Source organism: Pan paniscus, chromosome 18 (genome assembly GCF_029289425.2).
Source record: "Pan paniscus chromosome 18, NHGRI_mPanPan1-v2.0_pri, whole genome shotgun sequence".
In the NCBI taxonomy this organism is placed as follows: Eukaryota; Metazoa; Chordata; class Mammalia; order Primates; family Hominidae; genus Pan; species Pan paniscus.
The window spans coordinates 58,017,856-58,041,653 of NC_073267.2; the positions used below are offsets into that span (position 1 = coordinate 58,017,856).

Below are 23,798 nucleotides of genomic sequence, written 5' to 3' on the forward strand. Positions count from 1 at the left end.
ACTTGAACCCAGGAGGCAGAGGTTGCAGTGAGCCGAGATCATGCCGCTGTACTCCAGCCTGAGCGACAGAGCGAGACTCCGTCTCAGGAAAAAAAAAAAAAAAAAAAAGAGAGAGACTCCTTCAGGGATCCAATTGCAAAAATAACAAAATGAGTGGATCTGCTTCATTCCTTATGTACCCTCTGTTAAGATGAATATGCTCTTCAAAATGGGGGAAGTTGGGAATACTTGGGAACTGTGTGGTTTGACCATTTCTGCCCCACTAGTGACTAAATTTCACTTCCTGTTTAATGTGCTGGGCAAGTCCTGTACTGACCCTCCTTCCCCACAATCTACTTTATTTTTCCAGGCCCTCTGATGTGTTAAGTTGCCTGGCACAGCCCTTTCACCTATCTTCCTATCATGACCTATGACACAAACAACCTGAAGTTTCTCTAGAACATTTCATGATTCATAACAAGTTCAAATCTTTCGTGTGTGGCCTGCAAGTCAGCCAGAGTACTTTATGGTTAACAGAAATGATTTATATTAAGCCTTAAATAGACTGTTAAAAAGACGTAACTTGAAGGGGCCAAATTTATGAAGTGACTTCAAAAATACTATCTAAACAGTCAGAAATCCAGCCTAATAAAAAGACATTTTTTAGAAAGTAAAAAGAAAACATGTGATATATAATGAACTCTTAATATAACTTCCTGTATAAATAACTATGTTAACTTTCCATCCTATCTCCTAGTATTTGTGATGCTGTGGCACTCTCTTCAATTGATGTTTTGCTAGGTGCAGTAGATTTACAATTTTATTTTTAAAGCCGCTGCCTATGGCACACAGCTCTATTCTAAATAGCATGCGTTGCAATTATAAGCCAACTCATTAAACATTTCACTAGAAATCTGAAAAAATCAGTTTGCCTCACCTGTGACATTAGGATCACGCCTTGTTCTCCACTGAGGGACAAATACAGTGATGTTTCTGTTGCCAAGCTTCCAAAAATATTCAACTGCAATTGCAATTCCACGACAAGAAAAGAACTTTTTCAGACCATGGCTAGAAATAACAAAGTAAAGAAAATAAGTAAAGTTTATTTCTGTTTAAAGCACAGTAAGTTTCACCATGAAAAGTTAACATACACATACAACAAACAGTAAGAACAAAGTTTCCTTTAATATTCTTACATTTTTGGCATTTAGTTGCATAAAGTTAGGATGGAACCCACTGTAGGGGACAGAACTCTTAATAGTGTCTTAGGATTTTTCTCACATTTTGTTAATCTAACTGGGTGTGTTGTTGTGATAGAAAGCAGTGAGCTCCATGGTAATACTTGTTCCCTGTGACAGAAGAAAGGGACAAAGATGTGACATGGTCATAACCCCTGCAACCTCCGAAGATGCTGCTGTGTCCTGTCCCAGGAAGGCTCCACTCTTTTTAGGGAATGGCTATATTTACCCAGTTTACAGCTTACGAGAAACACGTTGAGGGCAAGACTCAAATGAAAGTAATGGGGGGCCGTGAAAGGCTATTTTAAGAATGCAGAAAGCAGGGAAAAAAGGTAAAAAAAAAAAAATTAAAAGAACAGCAACAACAACAATGAACAGTAGAGAACACAGGTCAGCACACTTTTTCTGTTAAGAGCCACACAGTCTCTGTCATACCACCCAACTCTGAATGTGAAAACAGCCACAGATAACTGTAAGGGAATGTGTGCGGCTGTGTTCCACATTTACAAAAACAGGTGGGCGGGCCTGATTTGGCCCATAGTCTACAATCCTTGGTATAGAGGATTAAAAAATGCCCACCCCTCCATCCATAACACATTTCAACGGAAAGGAAGAAAGTACTTAAATTTTACTCTCCAGCAGTTAATTAAACGTGGAGATAAAAAAGTATTAAAAGTTTAAAATTCTGCAGGTGGTAATTTGTCTACTCATGGGTATTAGAAAGAAAAAAAGACTAAAATCTCAAACTGTGATGCTGTAGTTTATGAAATTAGCATAATCTATGTTCACTGCTTCAATGGTCACTTAGATTCCAGCGACAATACTCCCTGCATCTTCAGTCCTATCTTCTCTCCACGTCTAATGCTGCATGCCAAAACTGCTCTGTAGAAATACTTCACTTGAAAGTCCTGCCATGATGGGCATATGTGTCCCGAGTTAAACCCAGGCTCTCCTAATTCCAACCTACCCTGCAAATTCCAGTGAAACTAACTTTTAAATGCAGCCCAAGGCCTTTGATTCTGCTCAGGGCCTTCAAAGGCACTGTCCTACACTAATCCTGCCTGGCTTCCAGGACCCCTCCTCATCTGACTCATCAGAAAGGATCTGGCCAAGTGACCCTCCCACTACCATGAGACAACCCTCTTGGTTTTGGCCAGGTCTTGCTATCTCACCCCTCCCGGTCTCTGAGCCTTTCCTTATGTTGCTTTCTATATGTGTGATGCTCTTGCACCTTTCCTTGCTCCTTCTTCAAATGCCCTCAGGACTGAATGGGCTGAATTCTGGCCCATCTTCTTCTATGAAGCTATTTCTAGACACAGGGCCTCTCTCAGCCTCCTTCCTCGTCTGAGTTCCAATCCTGTATGGTGCACCAGAATCACAGAGATAGAATGGCATTTAGATGCCTGTTAGAAAAAGGAGTCACTAGGGAAAGAGCAGCCTGCCTGGGTTGCAGAGCCAGGGGGATGAGCTGGATCATACTCCGGCTTCCTCACGCCTGCCCTTTCCACGACCCCACAGTGGGACTGTCACCCCACCTGCATGTGCATTCCTTGAGAGCAGGAAGAGGCTGGACACTTCACGAACATCTAACGCTCTGTGAGATTCACAAGAGCTACGCACAGACTCCTCTTTTTAAAGGCTATTTCTTTTTCAGTGAACCATAAATAAGATATTTCAGAGGCTCTTACCCCAGAAAATATATGTAAATAAACACACCCAATCTTGATAATTCAGGAGTGCTTTGTTTATCTAAAGGCATTCAAATATGGCAAGAAGGTAACAAAGTGACATTTTTAACTAGAAAAAAGACTGGGGGTGGTTCTTTAAAGGGGGCCTCTTTTAATCTTCCAAAAACAATAAATCATCCATCACTCTAATTGCTTAACAGCAGGGACATGCCTAGAGTTAACATCAACCACAGCCCTAATTTGAAAATCCACAACAGAACAACCTGCTGGTTCTTAGAAAAACCAAGAAATATGTATATTTAGTCCTCAAAAGGATAACCCTTGAGATAACTGCACTGAAAAGGTTTTTAAGGTGGCTCCCTGATTATTTTGACAGATACAAATGTGTGCTACCTACTCTCCCTCTTTTCCTTAACAGCTTCTAGTGATGGCAAGAGGAGGAACTGGATAGAGGAGGAGTACCCAGTTCAATTCCACTGGGTCACTATGTAACAAGGAAGGAAATGCAGACCGATGAATTCTGCTGCCCTGGACTCCTTACAAGTCTAGAGGGGGAACAGATGGAGGTTCTAGAAACATCAGCTCTCAACTAAATTCCAAAGTGTTATTCTCAGTAATAAGATCATATCACTTTTGATACTCTAAAAAAATCTCAGGAATGGAATTAAAATAGAGGTTCAAAATTCTGGTGGAGAACATACGGATTTACCCAAAAAATAAAACTACAATGACAAAAAATTAAGTGAAGCCAAATTATTGTCCTCAAAATAATACAGAGGGTCGATTAAGGACCCTTCTTCCTACTTCAAGTCCTATACCCTGAGCAGGCAGACATGTGCTTACTCATCACTGTCTCCTAGCCTCTCTGCAATCAAACCAGAGTAGCATGTTGACAGGTAAACCCAGACCAAAGGTCTATTTCGACCCAGAGACAAAGTATATATATAATAACACCTTGCTACTTATGGGAAGGCCAAAGCTCTGGGGCTCCCAGTTCCAAATGCAGAATGAACAGTTATCAAGTCTGGGAGGCCAGGTGTCCAGGCCCTCAAGAGATTTAAATGCCTGCTTCCATATAATTGGTTAAAGGTTATATCATCTGGTTGTTTGCCATATTATAGAATGCTGGCAACTAAAAGAAAGTGTCCAAAGTGGAGGAGAGATGGGTGACACACAGCTGATAAAAACTCATGGCAGCCATAGCACCAGACAGGGCAGTGTGGGGACAGTGGAAAGTCCTTTCTGAGTTACCCAGGAAAAAGCGATTTCTTTTTATGGAACCCTAATATGGAAAAGACTAGTATGGAAAAAAAAATGGTTAAAATACTTAATTCTGGCAAGGGAAGGGGCAAACCCCATCTACATGGAAAACTATCACCCAATATGTCAGGGGCTCTCATGCTGAAGTTTCAGGCTGACAGAGCCCAAATGTTTCTTGGCCACTACTGTGCTGTCTAGCCATACACCACAAACAATTTCCACTTACTCATCATTTGACTCATTCATGGTGACAAGGGGGCAAGAACAAGGTATACAAAATTGGCAGCATTAAACAGGGTACTGTGGAGGTTTTCACGGTGGTATGGGCTGCAGACCTCATTCTGGATAGGCAAATGAACAAAGGCTTTACAAAAATACATCGAAGGGTGGGCCTAGGCTGCTTTAGGGTGGGGCTCACACCAACAGATCCTATTGCTTAAGGACCAAATAAGTACTTCCCCAACTACTTGGATCAAATCAGTGAGCTTTAGTCAGTAGTGCTATGCAACCCAAGACTTAAGTATCCAATGAGGCGTTGGCCTGAAAATTCCAACCTTAACTTTTGCTGGAGGAGAGAGGGTATATGGCAGCTCTGGGGGAAAGACATTATGGGCCCAAATCTCTATCCATGTAACCCTGGAAAACATTTTTAAGCCACTTCATGTTGTATAAATTATAACTTTTGACTCACAATTGGTGTGAAGGTTGCATTTTTAAAAATACAGTGCCTGACACATAATAATGGGTGATTCGGCTTTAAAATCTCAAATATTTGTTGCATTAAATATATGGCCTCAGTTAAAAATCTAAACTGGCCACTGGAATAGTAACCATGAAGTTACAAATAGGTAGTAAAAAGCCACTAAAAAAATCCTAAACTGGGCGTGGTAAGGCATGCCTATAGCCTCAGCTACTAGGAAAGATTGCCTGAGCCCAAAAGTTCGAGTCCAGCCTGGGCAAAATAGTGAGACTTTACCTCTTAAAAAAAGAAAAATTCTAATTTGCCTTTAATTCATCAACAAGTTTTTACTGAGCTCCTACTATGTGTCAGGGACTATGGGTATTAGAGGTAGTTCATTGAACAGAAGAAACACAAATCAGTTTCTTCATGGAATCTAGTCAAAGTTTATTCACACTTAACATTGAAGCAACTGATTTAAAATAAGGGCTGATTTTTTTTCCAACTTCCAAAAAAAATTGAGGTAAAATTCACACGACTAAAATAATCAATTCAATGGCATTTACTACGTTCGCAATGCCGTGCAACCACCACTTACATCTAGTTCCAAAATGTTTGTCATTCCAAAATAAAACTCTATACCCATTACGCAGTTTCTTCCTAGAATATGGGTAAATCTTAATTACTGATATTTTCAGATCAATTTACATCAAATTAAGTACAAGTCTGTCTTCTTAAAGTAACACATTCTCTTGTAAAAGTATTGCCTTTAAACAGAGACATCTGTGAATCCAAAGAAAATGTAAATCCTCCCAAAACAATCAGTTTTCCAAAAAAAAAAAAAAAAAAAAAGAAATAAAAAAGAAAGCTTGCAGCTTTCCCTTAGTGTTAATAATTGGTGGTTTTCAAAAGAGATGATACTGTACTCAGGGAATTAGGAAATACGTGGGAGTGTGTTTGAGGTGTCACAACGACTGGGGAAGGATATTATAAGCAAAGTAGGAGGGACTAGATTTGCAAAACATCCTGTCACGGATAGGCAGCACCACTCTAAATTCCAACAGTGACCCTGCTGAGAAATATGCCTGTTAACTACCCCAAAAGGTTTATAAAAAGCATCAGGATCGCTGCTCATTCTATGTTAACCTTGCATTTCTTATTTGGAAAATCCTTCCACATATAGAAAAGTGAAAGAGGATGAGAATTGCTCACAATTGTGACCTAAATTTTGTGTCACCAGTTGGCTCAAGAAATCGTAACAATGAAGAACTTGTTCTGGGCTTGAGGTGTGGGTGACTGAAGTGACATTTTTGCTTAGATATCGCTATGCAGCTGCGGGTCATTTGCTGGGTTTCCCCTAACAGGGCTGCCAAAAAAACCAAAGTGAAATGACAATAAACAGTATTATTTGGAAATGAAGATAAGCATATTGCATATTTTTGCTGCCTGTCTTCAAACTTTAACATCTGAAATGATGACATTTTCTTTTTGACAGCAAAACACAGCTTCGATAATTCATTCAAATAATAAAAAGCAGAAGAATCCTTATATTTTAAAAAATACATATTAAAATATTTATGACCATATATCTGAGATTTCCTTCAAAATAATAGGGGTGGAAAGAAGTAGTAAGGGCTAGGATGAAACAAGACTGATCACGAGCTGGTAATTGTTGAAGGTGGGTGATGAACCCATGGGAATTCATTATCTTATCTTATGTATTTGAAAATCCTAATAAAAAAATTTACAAAACAAAAAATTACAAATATACTATAAACATATATTTCAAAAATAACATTTATTTTTCAATCCTAATAGGTATTCTTAAAAACTCAGGGCATTTACTGATCTTTCAGAACTCCTAAAAAAGAAGTTACACAAACATTCAGCAATTCAGAAAAGTATTTTTAAGATTTGGCAACTTCTCCCTCATTCCATGTCCACGTGTCCTGTTTCTTGAATTGCGGCTACTTAAAATGCCAGACCTTGAATATTTCTTCAAAAATCAATGGTGTTAAATTAAATTAAATTTGGCCTAAAGGTGCCTCCATACATAGTGACCTGCAACCTTAGTATGTGAACAAATGGCAACCTAAGAGTATTCTTGTAAAAAAAAATGGCTGAGTCTCAGCCAATCACAGCAGCCAAGCTTCAGCCAATCACAGGCTGCCAATTGTTCAGACCACTTCTACATAAGGCAAATGCCTCATCACAGGATGCCTGGATAAGGCAAATGCCAACCCGTAGGCAATCAAGCTGTTTCTGCAGGGCACTTCCCTTTTCTGCCTATAAATACTGCCAGCCCTCATTGCTGGGTGAAGCTCTCTGAACCTCTCCTGGTTCAGGGTGCTGCCAGATTCGTAAATCATTGTTCGTGCAGATCAACTCTGCTAAATGTAATTTGCCCTAAGTTTTTCTTTTAACAATGGGGTGACTGGTTTTGAAAACTGAAGGCAGACTTTACATAGTTGTTGAAATGATATGGTAAAGATGTCCTTAAGGACAGGTCAGAAGGCAACAGATTGCAGCAACTGAAACTCCGAACAGTTAAGTGACCTGCCCCAAATCAAACAGCTGGTCCACAGTACAGGGAGGCTCTTGACCCTCACACTCTCCTTAGCCACGATCTTAAACTGCCCCTTAGAAAAAAAACCCAAGCGTACAGGTTTCAAATCAGAGGATTTTCAACTAAGAGGAGTTCCAAGACAGGCTAACTAGAAACAACAGGTTCATTAAATGATGTCTTTTACTAAAAACAAATATTATAAACTTTTAGTAAGAGCAGAGGCCCACAGTGAAGCTCAAACTGACTACTTTTGAAAGGAAATTGCCATTGCTCTATCCACAGAAGTACATCACACCTGTTACCACTGCACACTCTTGGCTAGAGATCAGGCATACTCCAGCATAATAAGATAAAAAAAATCCTTTTGCTTTAAGCTGTGTTCTCTTATTTAGATTAGAACATAACGGTACTCACAATATTAAGAATTTAATGACTTAAAAGTCACTATACTACATATCACTGAGCAATGCAACGTGAAAAGATAATTTTCTATCCTCTCTTGCCCTTAGAAATTAAGTTCAGCAGGGTGAAGTAAAGTTCATGAATCCAGAAGATGGACTGACAAAACCTTTCCAACCAGTTGGTTCCCATTCCCCTCCACCATCCAACCCTAAGGCTACAGATCAACTATATACAACATGTATGTATAGTTCCCATATACATGTGATTCTGAGACACCATTTAGAGCCCTATTTAAAATAAAATAATCTGCAGAGAATGGACTTACGTAATTGCAACATTGCTCCCATCTATAACAATGTGTTTCAAATCCGTTCTCCCTGGTTCATTTTTTAATTCCAGCTTGTAGGGTATTTTTAGAGTATCTCGAAACCTTTGAACCCCAGTAACTGAGGAATCAATATGATCAGAAGGTCCTGCCGACCTTGCATCAGTAACCGAAGGTAACAGCTGGGGCAGTGGCATTGGTGGAGAAAGGGTTGAGCAATTTGGCTTAGAATGAGGAGAACTACAACATCCTAAACGTTTTTCACAGGCAGATTTCATATTATTTGGAAGCAAGGGTTCTGGCTGCTGGTGTAAACCATTTTCAGGAAAAAGTGGAACTCTGGGCTGGTGACTTGAAGCTCCCCTTGAAACAAAATTGACTTCTTTGGGACTTGGAGAGGCAACAGAAGGTGAAAGGCCATCAGTTTCAGGGTCTGTGTTACAAATGTAGTTCTGGTTTGAACCCCAGACTTCATGTTTCTGTTCTATTGGCACTGTTCTGAAAGTATTAATTCTACAATTTGAGGTACATGGTTTAGCTTCCACTTTGAATGGTAACTGAGAAAATTTTTCTACCATATTTTGCTGTGTGTGAGCCTGTGTTTTCTTTGGAGTGGAATCAGTTGTAAGCTCATTTGTGCTGCTATAAACACCTTTATTTTTGGTTTTGTTGGTCTCTGGATACACTGTACCAGCTGAAAATTCTCTGTCTTCTTGGAATCTTTTATTTTCTTTTTCAATTTCCTCTAAGAGCAATAATGGTTCAGTAGATGGTCCATACACCTTAATGACCTTTTCAACAATTTCTTGGGAGTAGCCCATGGTTTTAAAAAAGTTTACGAGGATGTTGTATTCCATTTCCTCAGTAGTTTCTTTTATATCTGGACTTAAATTTTCAGAATCAGTAGAAGAATCAGATAGGTCAGCTATTACATTTCCAGCCAATGTCTTAGCATCGTGTAAAATCTCCCCCTCCTGAACATTTTCCAAAGAAAACTGCTTCTTCGTATGCCTTTCTTCAGAATCAGAAAATCTCCTTTTCTGACAAATTCTCTCATTGGAAAGTGCCTCTTCATCTGGGGTTAGACCATTTATTGGATCAAAAAGCACATCTGGTGAGCTAGAAAGGACTGTGTCCATTTGTTTTGTAAGCTCAGAAACAGGAGTCCCAGCTTTATTTCTTGCCTCTTCCTGCAAAACAGTTTCATCTGTAGAAATATTCAGCCCTGTGGCAGCATTCTGTGTAAACTCTGTTTGTTGAGAATCTCTCATTTCAATAACCTCATCATCTCCTGTTTCAAAGAGATTCTCCTCACCTTGTGTGAGTGTCAAAAGTTCTTTTTTCAAGGAAGTGGGCAAAATCAACAAATCCATTGTGTAATTGTCTGCATGGGCTTCAACAAATTGTTTGAATTCCCTTTTCACCTCTGATTCTTTCTGACTACTGGGTAGGTTCTCTTTATTTTCAAAGAGCTTTACAAATTGTTGAATGTGACTCCTAGCCATGACCACGGCCTCAGCACTTCCTCTGATGCCAAGAAGGCCAATGTCCAGAATGCAGAGGTCAGCACAAGTATCCTGAATCAAGCTTTTCAGAAACAGGCTCTCTGCCCCAACAAAAATGCAGTGCATGTCCTTGGGGTAACATTCTCTTTCTTCTAGTTCAGGTTCACAGATTCCTTTAATATATTCCTGTAAAGAGAAAATAAGAAATTAGGTCAATTTACAAAAGTTCCTTACAGCACATAATAAATTACCATGTAACTACAAATGTCAGGCCGATTTTATAAAAATCACAAGCATGTTTGTAATTTTGAACAAAATGTCATGTTTTAAATAAAACATTGAAAATAACAGATATAACTTGCTTAAACCATCTTTAGAGGAACTGAAAACTCTGCATCCAAATCTAAAAGGTGGGTATTTTGTAACATTTTATGCAATGTGATCTTAGGGATTTGCTGAGCTACACAGTGAATAATCCCAAGGCTGGATTTATTTACATCTCTAATGAAAAGACATCTTTGCTTGCTACCAGTAATTTATTACTTCCATGACATAATCAAGAGATAAGATAATCAAATCAAGTGATTGACTACAGAACAAATCTTGACTTTTGCTACTATTACCCTTGGTTTCCAGATTTCTTGAAGGTATAAAAGAATAACATTAATTTTTTTTTCAAAGCAAAAGCAAGTTTATTAAGAAGCAAGAATAACATTAATAAAAAATTTTTTTTCCAGCTGGTTGAAACAATCTATATCCTGTATGATTTTCTGTCTGTTTTCTAAAGAAAACCAGACTGTTAAATTAAGTGCAGATCTAACAGAACAAGTGAATGCTGGACAGTATTGGTGTTCTCAGATGTTGGTATTGAAATAAAAAATTTAAAAAAAAAAGTTTTCTTTTAATTTAGCCTGGGCAACATGGTGAAACCCCATTTCCACAAAATAAGCTGGGAATGGTGGTGTGTGCCTATAGTTCCAGCTACTTGGGAGGCTGAGATGGGAGGATCGCTTCAGCCCAGGAGACTCAGGCTGCAGTAAGCTGAGATCATGTCACTGCATTCCAGCCTGGGCCAAAGAGCGGGACCCTATCTCTAAAAAAAAAATTTTTTAATTTTTAATTGACAAATAATGATTGTATATATATATATAATTTTTTTTTTTTTTTGAGATGGAGTTTTGTTCTAGTCGCCCAGGCTGGAGTGGAATGGCGCGATCTCCCAGGTTCAAGCGACTCTTCTGCCTCAGCCTCCCAAGTAGCTGGGATTACAGGCATGTGCCACGACACCTGGCTAATTTTGTATTTTTAGTAGAGATGGGGTTTCACCATGTTGGCCAAGCTGGTCTTGAACTCCTGACCTCAGGTGATCCCCCTGCCTCCACCTCCCAAATTGCTGGGATTACAATTAGTTGCTACTGATTGAAACAGTCTATATCCTATGATTTTTTTGTCTGTTTTCTAAAGAAAATCAGACTGTTAAATTAAATGCAGATCTAATAGAACAAGTGAATGCTGGCGTGAGCCACTGTGCCTGGCTGATTGTATATATTCATGGGTTACACAGGGAAGTCTCAATACATATAATAATGTATAGTGATCAGAACAGGGTAATTAGCATATCCATTTCAAACATTTAGCATTTCTCTGTGTTGGGAGCACTCTATATCCTCCTTCTAGCTATTTGAAACTATATATTATTGTTAACTGTAGTCATTCTACAGTGATACGGAACACTAGAATTTATTCTCCCCAGGGAGCTGTAATTTTGTATCTATTAACAAATCTCTCCCTATCCTTCCTAGTCTCTAGTAGCCTTCTATTTTCTAATTGTTTTTTTACTGTTGAGTTTTGAGAGCTCCTTATATATCCTAAGAGTCTTTTGTCAAATATGTGGCTTGCAGATATTTTCTCCTGGTCTGTAGTTTGTCTTCCCATCCTCTTAACAGGGTGTTTTGTGACAGCAAGTTTTTAATTTTAAGGAAGTTCGGTTTTTAGATTTTATTCTTCACCAAGCCTGGGGTACTGAAGACCTCTCCAATGTTATCTTGTAAGTTTTACATTTAAACCTATGATCCATTTTTAGTACATTTTAAAAGAAGGTGTGAGGGTTAGCTTGAGCTTCACATTTTTGCCTATAGGTATAATATTGCTCTAGCACCATTTCTTGAAAAGGCTATTCTTTCACTACTGAATTGCACTTTTGTCAAAAAATCACTTTGCCATACTTGTGTGGAACTACTTGTGAGTTCCCTATTCTGTTCCAATCTGTGTATCTATCCCTTCATCAAGACCACACCGTTTTGATTACTGTAACTCTATAATTTCTTAAAATTGGGTAATGAGTTGCTCCCTCTTTATAATTTTTAAAATTGCTTTAATTATTCCAGTTCCTTTGTCTTCCCATACACATTTTAGAATAATTTTGTCTGTGTCTGCAAAATATCTTGCTGGAATTTTATCAGCAATTGTGCTGACAATTATGTGTCAGCAAGTGACATGAATCTGAGCATGACTGACATCTGCTGAGTCTCCTGATCCATGAACCTGGTATTTCTCTCCATTTATTTAGATTTCATTTGCTTTCTTTCATTAGCCTTTTGGGTTTTGAGAATACAAATCCTGTACATGTTTTGCTAGATTTCATGTTTTAAGAATTTTATTTTTCTGAGTGATTGTACAGTGTTGTACTTTAAATTTTGGTTTCTATGTGTCCACTGTTAGTATATACAAATATAATTGATTTCTGTATGTTAATCATGTATCTTGAAACCTTCCTGAACTCACTTATTCCTATTGAAAGTTCAAGGATCTGTGTGTATGTGTAGTTTCCTGGGGAATTCCTACACAGACAATTATATCATCTACAAATATTTCTTCTTTTCTGATTTATATGCCATTTATTTTCTTGCCTTACTGCAGTGGCTAGAAGTAAAGCACTATGTTGGCGAGCAGTGGTGGGACTGGGTATGCTTGCCTTGTTAATGATCTACAGGGAAAAGCACTCAATCTTTCTCACCATTAAGAATGATGTAACAGGGAAAGTTTTTACCTACGTTCTTTATCACATTGAGGAAGTTACCTATTCTCTAGGATCATGAATATGGATGGGTGTTGAAATTTGTCAAATGCTTTACTCCATCAACTGATATAATCCTGTGATTATTTTTCTTCCTAAGCCTGTTAATATGGTTGGTTACATTGACTTCTGAATACTGAACCAGCCTTGCATCCCTGGAATAACCCCTACATGATTATGGTGTATAATTCTTTCACATATTGCTGAATTATATTTGCAAATATTTTGTTAAGAATCTATACGGACTCTGGTCTACAGTTTTCCTTTTTGGTACTGTTTTTGTCTGCGTTTACCATCAAAGTAATACAGGCTATACATGAGTTAGAAAGTGTTCTCTCCTCTTGCAGTTCTTGGAAGAGACTGTGTAGAATTGATGTTCATTCTTTTTTAGACATTTTGTAGAATTCTCCAGTGAAACAACCTGGGCCTGGAGATTTCTTTTATAGGGGTTCAAAAATTATCAATTCGATTTCCTTAATAGATAATTTTGAATAGCCTTATAGCTATTTCATATGAAGTGAGTCATGGCAGTTTGTGCCTTTTGAGGAATTGGTCGATTTCAACTAAGTCGCCAAATTTATGTATGTAGAGTTGTTTGTAGTTTTCTTATCTTTTTGATGTCTGCAAAGACACCCTGGTTTCATTCCTGATATTAGTAGTTTGCAGCTTCTCTCATCTTTGTTAGTGTTGCTATGAGACTTGTTGATTTTATTGATCTTTTCAAAGAACAAGCTTTCATTTCACTGATTTTCTCTATTGTCAGTGTTTTCAACTTCATTAATTTCTGCTCTTTATTATATTTTCCTTCTGCTTGCTTTGGGCTTATTCTGCTCTTCTTTTTCTAGTTCCTTGAACCTTAAATTATCAAGACTTTTCTTTTCTTTCTTTTATTATTATTATAGAGGCAAGGTCTTGCTATGTTGTCAAGGTTAGTCTCAAACTCTTGGGCTCCAGCAATCCTCCCACCTTGGCCTCCCAAAGTGTTGGGATTTCAGGCATGAGCCACTGGGCCCAGCCTCTTCTTTTCTAATGTAAGCATTGAAGTGGCAGAAGTTTCCCTTTCAGCACCGCTTTAGTGGCATCCTGAAACTTTGATATGCTGCATTTTCATTTAGTTCAATATATTTTTCAAAATTTCCCTTTGACTCGTAAATTTAGAAGTGTTACTTAGTTTTTAAGTTTTTGAAGATTTCCTGCTATCCTTCTGTTGGTGATTTTTAGTTGGATCTCTTTGTGGTCAAAACACTGTATGATTTCAATTATTTTAAATTTATTGAGCATTGTTTTGTAGCCCAGGATAAGGTCTATCTTGATAGTTCTATGGGTGCTCATAAAGAATGTGTACTCTGATGTTGTTGAGTGGGATGTTTTATAGATGTGTATTAGAACCTGGCTGGTTGATGGTGGTGCTGAGTTCCTCTAGATCCTCATTTATTTTCTGTTTAATGGTTCCATCAACTGTTGAGAGAAGGGTGTTGAAGTCTCCAACTGTAACTGTGGATTTATCAAGTTCTCCTTTCATTTCTGCCAGTTTTTGGTTCACATATTTTCAGCTCTACTGATAGGAATATAAAGATTTAGCACTGTTACATAATGTCTTCTTGAATTGACCCTCTTGCCATTATGTAGTGTCTCTCTTAATCTCTGGTAACTTTCTTTGCTCTGAAGGCTACTGATAGTAATATTGACAATCCAGCTTTCTTTTAAATAATGTTTGCATGGCACATGTCTTTCCTCCTCCTTTTACATTTTACTTACCTGTAATATTTGAATTCAGTTTCTTGAAGACACCAGATAATTTCATTATATGTTTTTAATCCACTGACGGTGCCTGTCTTTTAATTGGAGTGTTGATTTACATTTAATGTAATTATTGGCAAATCTGTCTACCATTTTACTTGTTTTCTGCTTGCTTCCTATATTTGATTCCTGTTCTATCTTGCCTTCTTTTGCATTATACAAACACTTAGTATAATAATTTACCTAATGCATTTTTTTTCTTTGTGAGACAGCGTCTTGCTCTGTTGCCCAGGCTTGAGTGCAGTGGCACGCGGATCTTGGCTCACTGCAACCTCCATCTCCCAGGTTCAAGCGATTCTTGTACCTCAGCCTCCTGAGTAGCTGGGATTACAGGTGCACACCACCACACCTGGTTAATTTTTTGTATTTTTAGTAGAAACAGGGTTTTGCTATGTTTGCCAGGCTGGTCTCGAACTTCTGGGCTCAACTGATCCACCCACCTCAGCCTCCCAAAGTGCTGGGATTACAGGTGAGAGCCACCACGCTCGGCCCCTACTGCATTTTTATCTATATCTCTTCATATAGTTTTTAAGTGGTGATGCCACTGATTACAACATTCTTTTCACAGCCTACTTATCATCAATATTCTATCATTTCATAAAACTATACCACTTATATTAATCATGTTTCTTATTTTCTATATGATGTTTTGACATCTTGGGGGACCTTTCAGACCATGAGAGAGGCTGCCCCTTCCAGAGCCAGCTAATTCCTAGGGGTGGTCCCCAGCTTGTCTGGAGAATGCCTTTTAGGTGTAGACTGCTTGACCCAATGCTATGCTCCCTCTCATCTCTTAAACTCTCACATACCAAGCCAATATTTCCCCTGCACTAAATCAACCTAAGGCCAGGTACCAGACAACCAGAGACAGTCCCTACAGAGCCTGTGAGAATTATTCAAACTATCTAATCCTAAACTGTTTACCTCACCCTGCCTTCCCTTTCCCACAGAAGCCCCAATAAAGTCTCTGGCTTAGGCTTTCCTCTGGCCTGCTTCTGCCTCCTGACCAAACCCTGATGCTTTCCCTGTGGTCCTGCATGGCATGGCATGTCCCCTTCTCTCAGCAAATGTAAGTAGTAAATTCTTTCACTGGCACTGACCCGTGTTGTCACCTCCATAAATTCAAATCCCGTTGGTAAAAATTTTAGGACACCAGCATACTAGTTTCTTTATTCCTGGGTTCCTTTCCTCTCTCCCAATGTTAGGTTACAGTGATCTCATACATTATATTTACATGCATTTGAAACCCCATCAGACAACATTATAATTTTTCTTTCAATGTATGAAACTCATTTTAAAGAAATCAAGAGGAGAAAGTAACCTATTACATTTACCCAGATATTTACCATTTATATCTGAAGAACTTTCCTTAGGAGAATACCTAAGGAATAGACTGTTCAGTGTAGACTGTGGGCAATAATTTATCTTTAGTTTTTCTTCAACTGAGAATGCTTTATTTCATTTTCATTCTTGAAGGATAATTTCACTGGATAGAGAATTCTGGGTTAACATTTTTTTCTTCCCCAGCAAACTGAGAATAGAAGAAAATGGGTTAACATTTCTTGTCTTTCATCACTTAAAAAATATTGTGCCACTTTCTTCTGTCCTTCGCAGTTTCTGATAAGTCACAGTCATTTGAATTGTTGTTCCCCCACATGTGGTATGCTTTTCTCTGGATGCTTGCATGATTTTTACGTTCTCAGTTTTCAGCAGTGTGCTTTCGACGTGTCTGGGTGTGCAAATCTTTGGGTTTATTCTGGTTGTGTTCCGTGAGCTTCTTGAATCATCATGTTTATATCTTTTGCCAAACTTGAAATGTCTTCAGCAGTTATTTCTTCAAATACTTTTTCAGCATCACAAGCTTTTGCCATTTGGTTCCTCTATCTTCTATTCCTTTGCTGAAACTTACTTTTTCTAATGGTTTTAAGAGTATTTGGGATTGCCTGTGGAGTGTTTTCAGTTGCCGGTTGAATATTTCAGTCTTTTGTCAAATAATTGCAACATCTATGTCATCTCAGCACTGCTGTCTTTTCCTATAAGAGTTGAGATTTTCCTACCCCTTTATATGCCAATTTTGAATTATATCCATTTTGAACAATGCAAAATTACGTTTTGAAACCTTCAATCTTGTTTAAATCTTACAAATACTGAAATTTTTGTTTTAGCAGATAGTTGACATAATTAGATTCAGGCTGCAAGCTGCAACCTGTCTTCTGAGCTGTGGTTCCGATATCAGTTCAGTTTTCAAAGCCCTGCAATGCTATTATTTAATTTTTATTTTTGAGACAGGGTCTTGCTCTTGTCACCTAGGCTGGAGTGCAGTGGTGCCATCATAGCTCACTGCAGCCTCAACCTACTGGGTTCAAGTGATCCACCCTCCTCAGCCTCCCAAGTAGCTGAGAACACAGGCACATGCCACCACGCCTGGCTAATTTTTGTATTTTTTGAAGAGATAGGGTTTCTCCATGTTGCCCAGGCTGGCCTTGAACTCACCGCTGGGCTCAAGCAATCCACCTGCCTTGGCCTCCCAAAGTGCTGGGATTATAGGCATGAGCCACCATGCCTGGCCTGCAATGCTATATATCTATCCCACATGTATGCCACTGTGTAGCCATTCTGGGACTTGGATGGTGGTCTTTTTGTTAATTCAATTCTCAAAAGCCTTTCTTATGCTTATGAGGAACAGATCCATGCACGTGTACCTTGGGGATGAGCCAAGGGGATCACGAACAACTTCGTGGCTCACTTTCCTGAACTCCTCCCTCTCTGCCATCTACCTGGTGCTTTCTGGTTTCCTGGGGCTCTCCCTTTGGTCCTCCACCTAGAAAGATGGGGCTTTTAATTAACCCACTGCCTTGTACCTCTGCAACTGTGCTTGGATCCAGCTAGGACACACAGAGAGAAAAATCAATGGAGACCACAACTCCAATTAGACAGAAAGGTTCTCCTACGTTGGAATTTTGGTTCCTGCAAGCTTCGATTGCCACCACATGATTACTTGGGGCTGGGGTGCATGAGAATAAAGAAGAAAAAAAAGGGGGGGGGGTGGGCTCACTCTAGGTTTTAGATGTTTCCTTTTCTGTCCCTTGGGCTGAAACCAGAAGGCTTTTCCTGGTGTGTCCTGGTGCCCATTTCCACTTCCAGGTGGAGCTGTGTTGTGTTCATGCTGGAGGATTAATGAGGGGAACAAATGGTAAACTCACTGCTGGTTTGGTGATACTTTTTCTTTTCTTTTTTGAGACGGAGTCTCACTCTGTAGCCCAAGCTGGAGTGCAGTGGCATGATCTCGGCTCACTGCAAACTCTGCCTCTGGGACTCAAGAAAATTCTCATGCCACAGCCTCCTGAGTAGCTGGGACTACAGGCACGTGCCACCATGCCCAGCTAATGTTTTGTATTTTAGTAGAGATGAGGTTTCACCATATTGCCCAGGGTGGTCTGGAACTCCTGAGCTCAGGTGATCCACCCATTTCGGCCTCCCAAAGCGCTGGGATTACAGGCATACGCCACTGCGCCCAGCTGGTGGTACTTTAAATTCTGGTCTTTGTTCTAAATCTGCCTGCTATTATTTATTTTTCAGGGCCCTCAAATAGTTGCTGTATGCATTCTGCCCGGGTTTTACTGCTGTATTCAGTAGGACTGACAGGGTGGAGTATGCTTACTCTTTTTTTTAAATTGATTTAATATTCAGCAATCTTGCTAAACTTTTTTTGAGATAAGAGTCTCACTCTGTCACCCAGCCTGGAGTGCAGTGGCACTGAGTTCAAGTGATTCTCCTGTCTTGGCCTCCCGAATAGCTGGGATTACAGGTGTGTGCCACCTCACGTGGCTAATTTTTCTATTTTTAGTAGAGACAGCGTTTCACCATGTTGGCCAGGCTGGTCTAGAACTCCTGGTTTCAAGGGATCCTTCTGCCTCGGCCTCCCAAAGTGCCGGTATTAAAGGCGTGAGCCACTGTGCCTGGGCAGCTTACTCTATCTTATCCAGAACTGGAAACTTCTTGCCTGTTAATGTAAGTGATGCTGCCCATCCAACATGAGTAAGTGAATAGATGAATTCACATGGGTCAAATACTATTGAGATTACTGTGCAGACACTTGGATAAGGAAAAGTTGATCATATCTCCTCAGTGGGCCACCAGCAACAACCAGCCAAGCTGAAGAGGAGAGATTTATTCTCCAGATGAAAGACCCTCAAAACAAATGCTCCCTCAAAAGGGGCTATTGCTGTATCTGACCCAAGACAGAGCCCACCTAATGACAGATTCTGCCCAGATACAGAGCTTCCATTTCAGATTTAGTGTCAAACATCAAAAGCACCCACGCTGGAACAAAGGCCTGAATACAAAAGATGGAAACCAATTAAGCAGATCACATGGAGAACTGCAGGAAACTAGGTAATGCAGGTCACAAAAGAAAACCTTCACAAAATTTTAGTAAGTGGTTTCAAACAGATATAAGATGAGACTGAACCCACAGAACAGGAATCAGGATGCTAAAAGAAGGGAAAGGAAGGAAGAAAAAGAAGAGGAAAAGGAAAGAAATCAGAATAGAAATGTGGGCAAATTAAGAATATGATGGCAAAAATAAGAATCAATAGAAAAACTGAAAGACAAAGGGGAAGAAACCTTTCTAAAAGTACCATGAAAACAAAGAAATGGGAAAAATAAGGAAAGGGGCCTTAAAGGTCCACCTAGGATATCCCAAATCCAAATAACTAGCATTTCAAAAAGAGAATGGCAATTAATACAGAAGTAACATAAAATCATTTCCCAGAACCAGAATACACAGGAAGCCTGGGTGAGGTCACGAGCCTCTAATCCCATCACTTTTGGAGGCTGAGGTGGGTGGATCACTTGAGGCCAGGAGTTTTGAGACCAGCCTGGGCAACATGGAGAAACCCCATCTCTATAAAAAACACAAAAATTAGCCAGGCATGGTGGCATGTGCCTGTAGTCCCAGCCACCCGGAGACTGAGGTGAGTGGGTCACTTGAGCCCAGGAAGTCGAGGCTGCAGTGAGCCATGTTTGCACCACTGCACTCCAGCCAAGGTGATAGGGTGAGACCCTGTCTCTAAATAAATAAATAAAATACATAAGAACCCAAGCATAATTAGTGGAACAATTACAACTTTCTTGGAACGAAAGGACAGAAACATCTTGAAAGGGAAAACAAAATACCTAGGCATGATTACTTTCAAAAGTCCCACAAGAAAAATCCTGGGAGCAGGGTGGGAACAGGACATACAAAAGAATGACAGTAAGAATGTCACAAATTATCAAAAGCAATTCTGGATGATGGGGGAGGGGGGACAGGCAGGCAGTAATGTATCCAAAATTCTAAGGGAAGATGATTTTCAATCTATAATTCTATACCTATCCACGTTACATATCGCATACAATATAGAATAAAGACCCACAAAATTACTCCTATGGATTCTTTTCTTAGCAAACAGGTATCTTACAATGAAATTCACCAAAATAAGGGAGATGAAATAATTAGTTATACAATCCAAGAGTGGCAACTAGAAGTCCAAACATCATAGCTATGCAGCAGACAAGCCGAGGAACCAGTGGATTGGAGGAGGGAAGAGGATTTTAGAGTTGTTCTCCTCAAAAGGACGCTAAATAGAGATATAAATAAATACTTATAAAGTATTAAGGGTATATATAAAACACATTTCACAAGTGGATGAAAACAGGGCAGATACAAATTTCAGGAAAGGCTTGGGCGTGGTGGCTCACATCTATAATTCCAGCACTTTGGGAGGCTGAGGTGGGAGAATCACTTGAGCTCAGGAGTTTGAGGCCAGCCTGGGCAATACAAAAAGTTAAAAAATTAGCCGAGCATGGTGGTGCATGTCTGTAGTAGCAGCTACTCAGGAAGCTGAGGTGGGAGGACTGCCTGAGCCTGGGTACAGGCTGCAGTGACCCGAGATGTGCCACTGCACTCTAGCCTGGGCAACAGAGCAAGACCTTGTCTCAAAAAGAAAAAAAAAGAAAAAAGAAAATTCAGGAAAAAATTAAAAGTTGTACCAAAAAACCCCCATAAATGTAGTACAGTACTTGGCGCTGCACTGGGTAACTAAAAAACATAACTATATTGGAAAAACTGGGATAGTTTTTGTCTCATTTATCTTAAAGGAAGTGAATAATGCCTACAATTGATAAGAAATAGCAGTACAGGCTGGGCGCAGTGGCTCACACCTATAAAACCAGCACTTTGGGAGGCCAAGGCAGGCGGATTGTTTGAGGTCAGGAGTTCAAGACCAGCCTGGCCAACATGGTGAAACCCCATCTCTACTAAAAAATACAAAAATTAGTCGGGCATGGTGGCACACAACTGTAGTCCCAGCTACTCAGGAGGCTGAGGCAGGAGAATCACTTGAACCTGGGAGGCGGAGGTTGCAGTGAGCTGAGATTATGCAACTGAACTCCAGCCTGGGTAACAGAGTGAGACTTTGTCTCAAAACAAAAAACAAACAAAAAAACCCCAGCAGTATAGCTGACCCCCAAACAATACAGATAAGGGGTACCGACACTCCCCCAACACAATTGAAAATTCACGTATAACTTTTCGACTCCCTCAAAATTAACTACAAATAGCTTACTGTTGATTAGAGGCCTCACCAATAACAGAAACAGTCAATTAATATAATTTTGTATGTTGAATGTATTATATACTGTATTCATAATAAAGTAAGCTAGAGAAAAGAAAATGTCATTAAGAAATTCATAAGGAAGAGAAAATGTGTTTACTATTCATTAAGTGGAAGTGGATCTTCATGAAGGCCTTCATCCTTACCTTCACTTTGAATAAGCTGAGGAGGAGGGGGATTGGTCTTGCTATTTCAGAGGTGGAAAAAAATCTGCATATAAGCAGACCAGTGCAGTTCAAACCCACGTTGTTCAAGGGTCAACTGCTCATTATTTATAATTCTTTAGGTAACCATCAGAACAAACAGCTAAAAACAATAAAAAATAGTTGCCTCTAGGAAGTTAGGGAGGCTTAGAAGCAAGGAACTGCTGCTGTACACATAAATCTTTTAGTACTACTTGATTTTCTGTTTTAAACCATGCGTATATATTATTTTGGTACACTTCCCACCTTCTACTTTTAATAAAAAAATTTTCAAGTGGATGCATAACATGCTATGATGTGTCACTGATAGTTTTGGCCCTAATTTTAAGTTTTGCTTGTTTCTTATCTGACATTTGAGATAAGGAATGTCAGCAGTTATGAAATATTGAGTAATTCATCCACAAAACAAACATTTTCTATTACCTCCCTGTTACTTTTCTGGATTAGTTTAATTGAATATTATTATGCAAGAATAGCTGCTTGAAAATGTTAAATCTATAACTAATTGTATGACTTCAAATGTTCTCCATACTATACAACCAAAATAAAACGTAAAATTAAACTGGATGTTGAGACAGATAACTGCAGAAACACCAGTGAACAACCTTAATTTTTTGTCATTTTTAAATGACAATCACAAAACTCCCGACATTTTAATCAACTTAAGTCAGTATTATATATTTGAACTTACAGAAATTTCATACTAGAAAATACTCAATCTGAGGTATTATTTACCAACAAATCCATTGATTTCTCATAGCATATACAACAATCTTTTCACAGAAAGTGATATTCAGGGGAATATGTTCAGACATTGTTTGGGTTACAAAATTAAGTAAGAGTCAGATCCTCTGAAAGCATCATAGAGGGCCAGAGGAGAGCTCCTGGGTCTCCTGTGCTGGAAGTGTGGAAGCACTGGCAAGACTGGCAGAGAAAGGCTGACCACAGACAGAGTTGTCTGACAGTATTCCTCATATAACTAAAACTAGTATTACAAAATGAACTGCATAGTTTTGGGAAAGAGCTGTGCAAAATGCTTATGACTGCTTCACATGCACAAACCCATTTTTTTTGGTGTCCCCAAAACAATTATCCCCTAAGATTCAGATTTCAATAACAACTTACTCTTCTGAAGTACTGAGTAGCAACAACGGATTATTATATTCGAGTTCAGAAGTGAACAATAAAGTATACAGCATTATTAAGTTTGAGATGTTTGGCCACTACTTACACTCATAAGAAAGATAATGCAGTCCAAATATCCATCATTTGAATTGGCTGTACTTGGTATCTGGACATTTTTAATGTTAGTTAAAAATATCTCCCCCATCCTACAATGTTCTTATTCTGTTTTACTTTACTCAGGCTTTTAAGAAAAAAGGGGGAGGGGCATGATATACATGATATATAAGTTAACTTTCTTTTATGTGGTACATGGAATTTGTATTATTCTACCTTTTATAAACTCAGTTTTTCTCAACTCTATCATAACATTTCACAAATCCAGAGAGGAGTTCCCGGCAACTTCTACCATTCAAAACACAGCTAAAACCAGAAATGACCAAAGCAGGGGCTCAAGAGTATGCAGGTTTGACCTGAGGAAATGTTTCTTCATACCACTACTCAGCATCTTGTACTTTTTAGTATTGGCATACACTAAAGGGGCTCGGCCAGCTTCACCCAGGCTGCATATTCTCAGAAGCAGCTGACTCTAAGTGTAGAAGGGGCAGCACTGAGTGCTACCTGAAGAGCACACGAGAGCAAATGGCAATGGACAAACAGAGCGAAAAACAAATTCAAGGCAGACACAACGGTTAAAAACCACAGCAGCCCAAGACCAGCTACCATGGGGGTAGGTATGACATACTTGCCAGCTGCAAGGAGCATCACTCCACCATGGCACAACATAAGATGTTCAAGTCAACCACAAGTCACTGGGAAAAGAGAAACTACACATGCAAGGAAACTCAAAATATTAAGGAGGGATTTCTAAAATGGTTCAGACCAGTAGTTCTCAATGCTGGATGCACACTTTAGTATGCTATTTTTTTTTTTTTTAGGAGACTCTTTCATAAGAGGTGTTCTGTATTATCTCTAAGAGAAAAGGAGAATATGACTTTCAGACATTAACGTGAGTCCTACAGCATAAACATGAATTAGAAGTACCACAAAAGCCTCAGAAAAAAACCAAACTTTTAATCATTAATCTGTAAGTCTATAACTGGTCTATTTTAGGTCTCTAGCCATCTATATTAGTAAGATTGCTATCAAATTAATAATGCCTTTATTAGCCATTTTTCCCCAATATAATTTCAACATTTGCTGTCTGTTCCATCTTTTTCTTTAACCTCATCTCTAAAATGTCTATGAAGTTCATTCCTGGAAGGGTGCTTATCTGCCCCATAGGAAAGGACTTCCCTG

The 23,798-nt window shown here is 39.1% G+C and overlaps 1 protein-coding gene across 1 annotated transcript in view; it reads right to left on the minus strand.

Moving 5' to 3' along the window:
• The window catches only part of N4BP1 (NEDD4 binding protein 1), a 71,493-nt gene that overhangs the window by 13,885 nt on the left and 33,810 nt on the right, over positions 1-23,798 (minus strand). The window contains exons 2-3 of the mRNA XM_003819804.6: positions 8,138-9,828; positions 917-1,047 (exon numbers count right to left, since the gene is read on the minus strand). Of these exons, the coding sequence (XP_003819852.1) occupies positions 917-1,047; positions 8,138-9,828 (1,822 nt within the window). The remainder of the gene's footprint in view (positions 1-916; positions 1,048-8,137; positions 9,829-23,798) is intronic.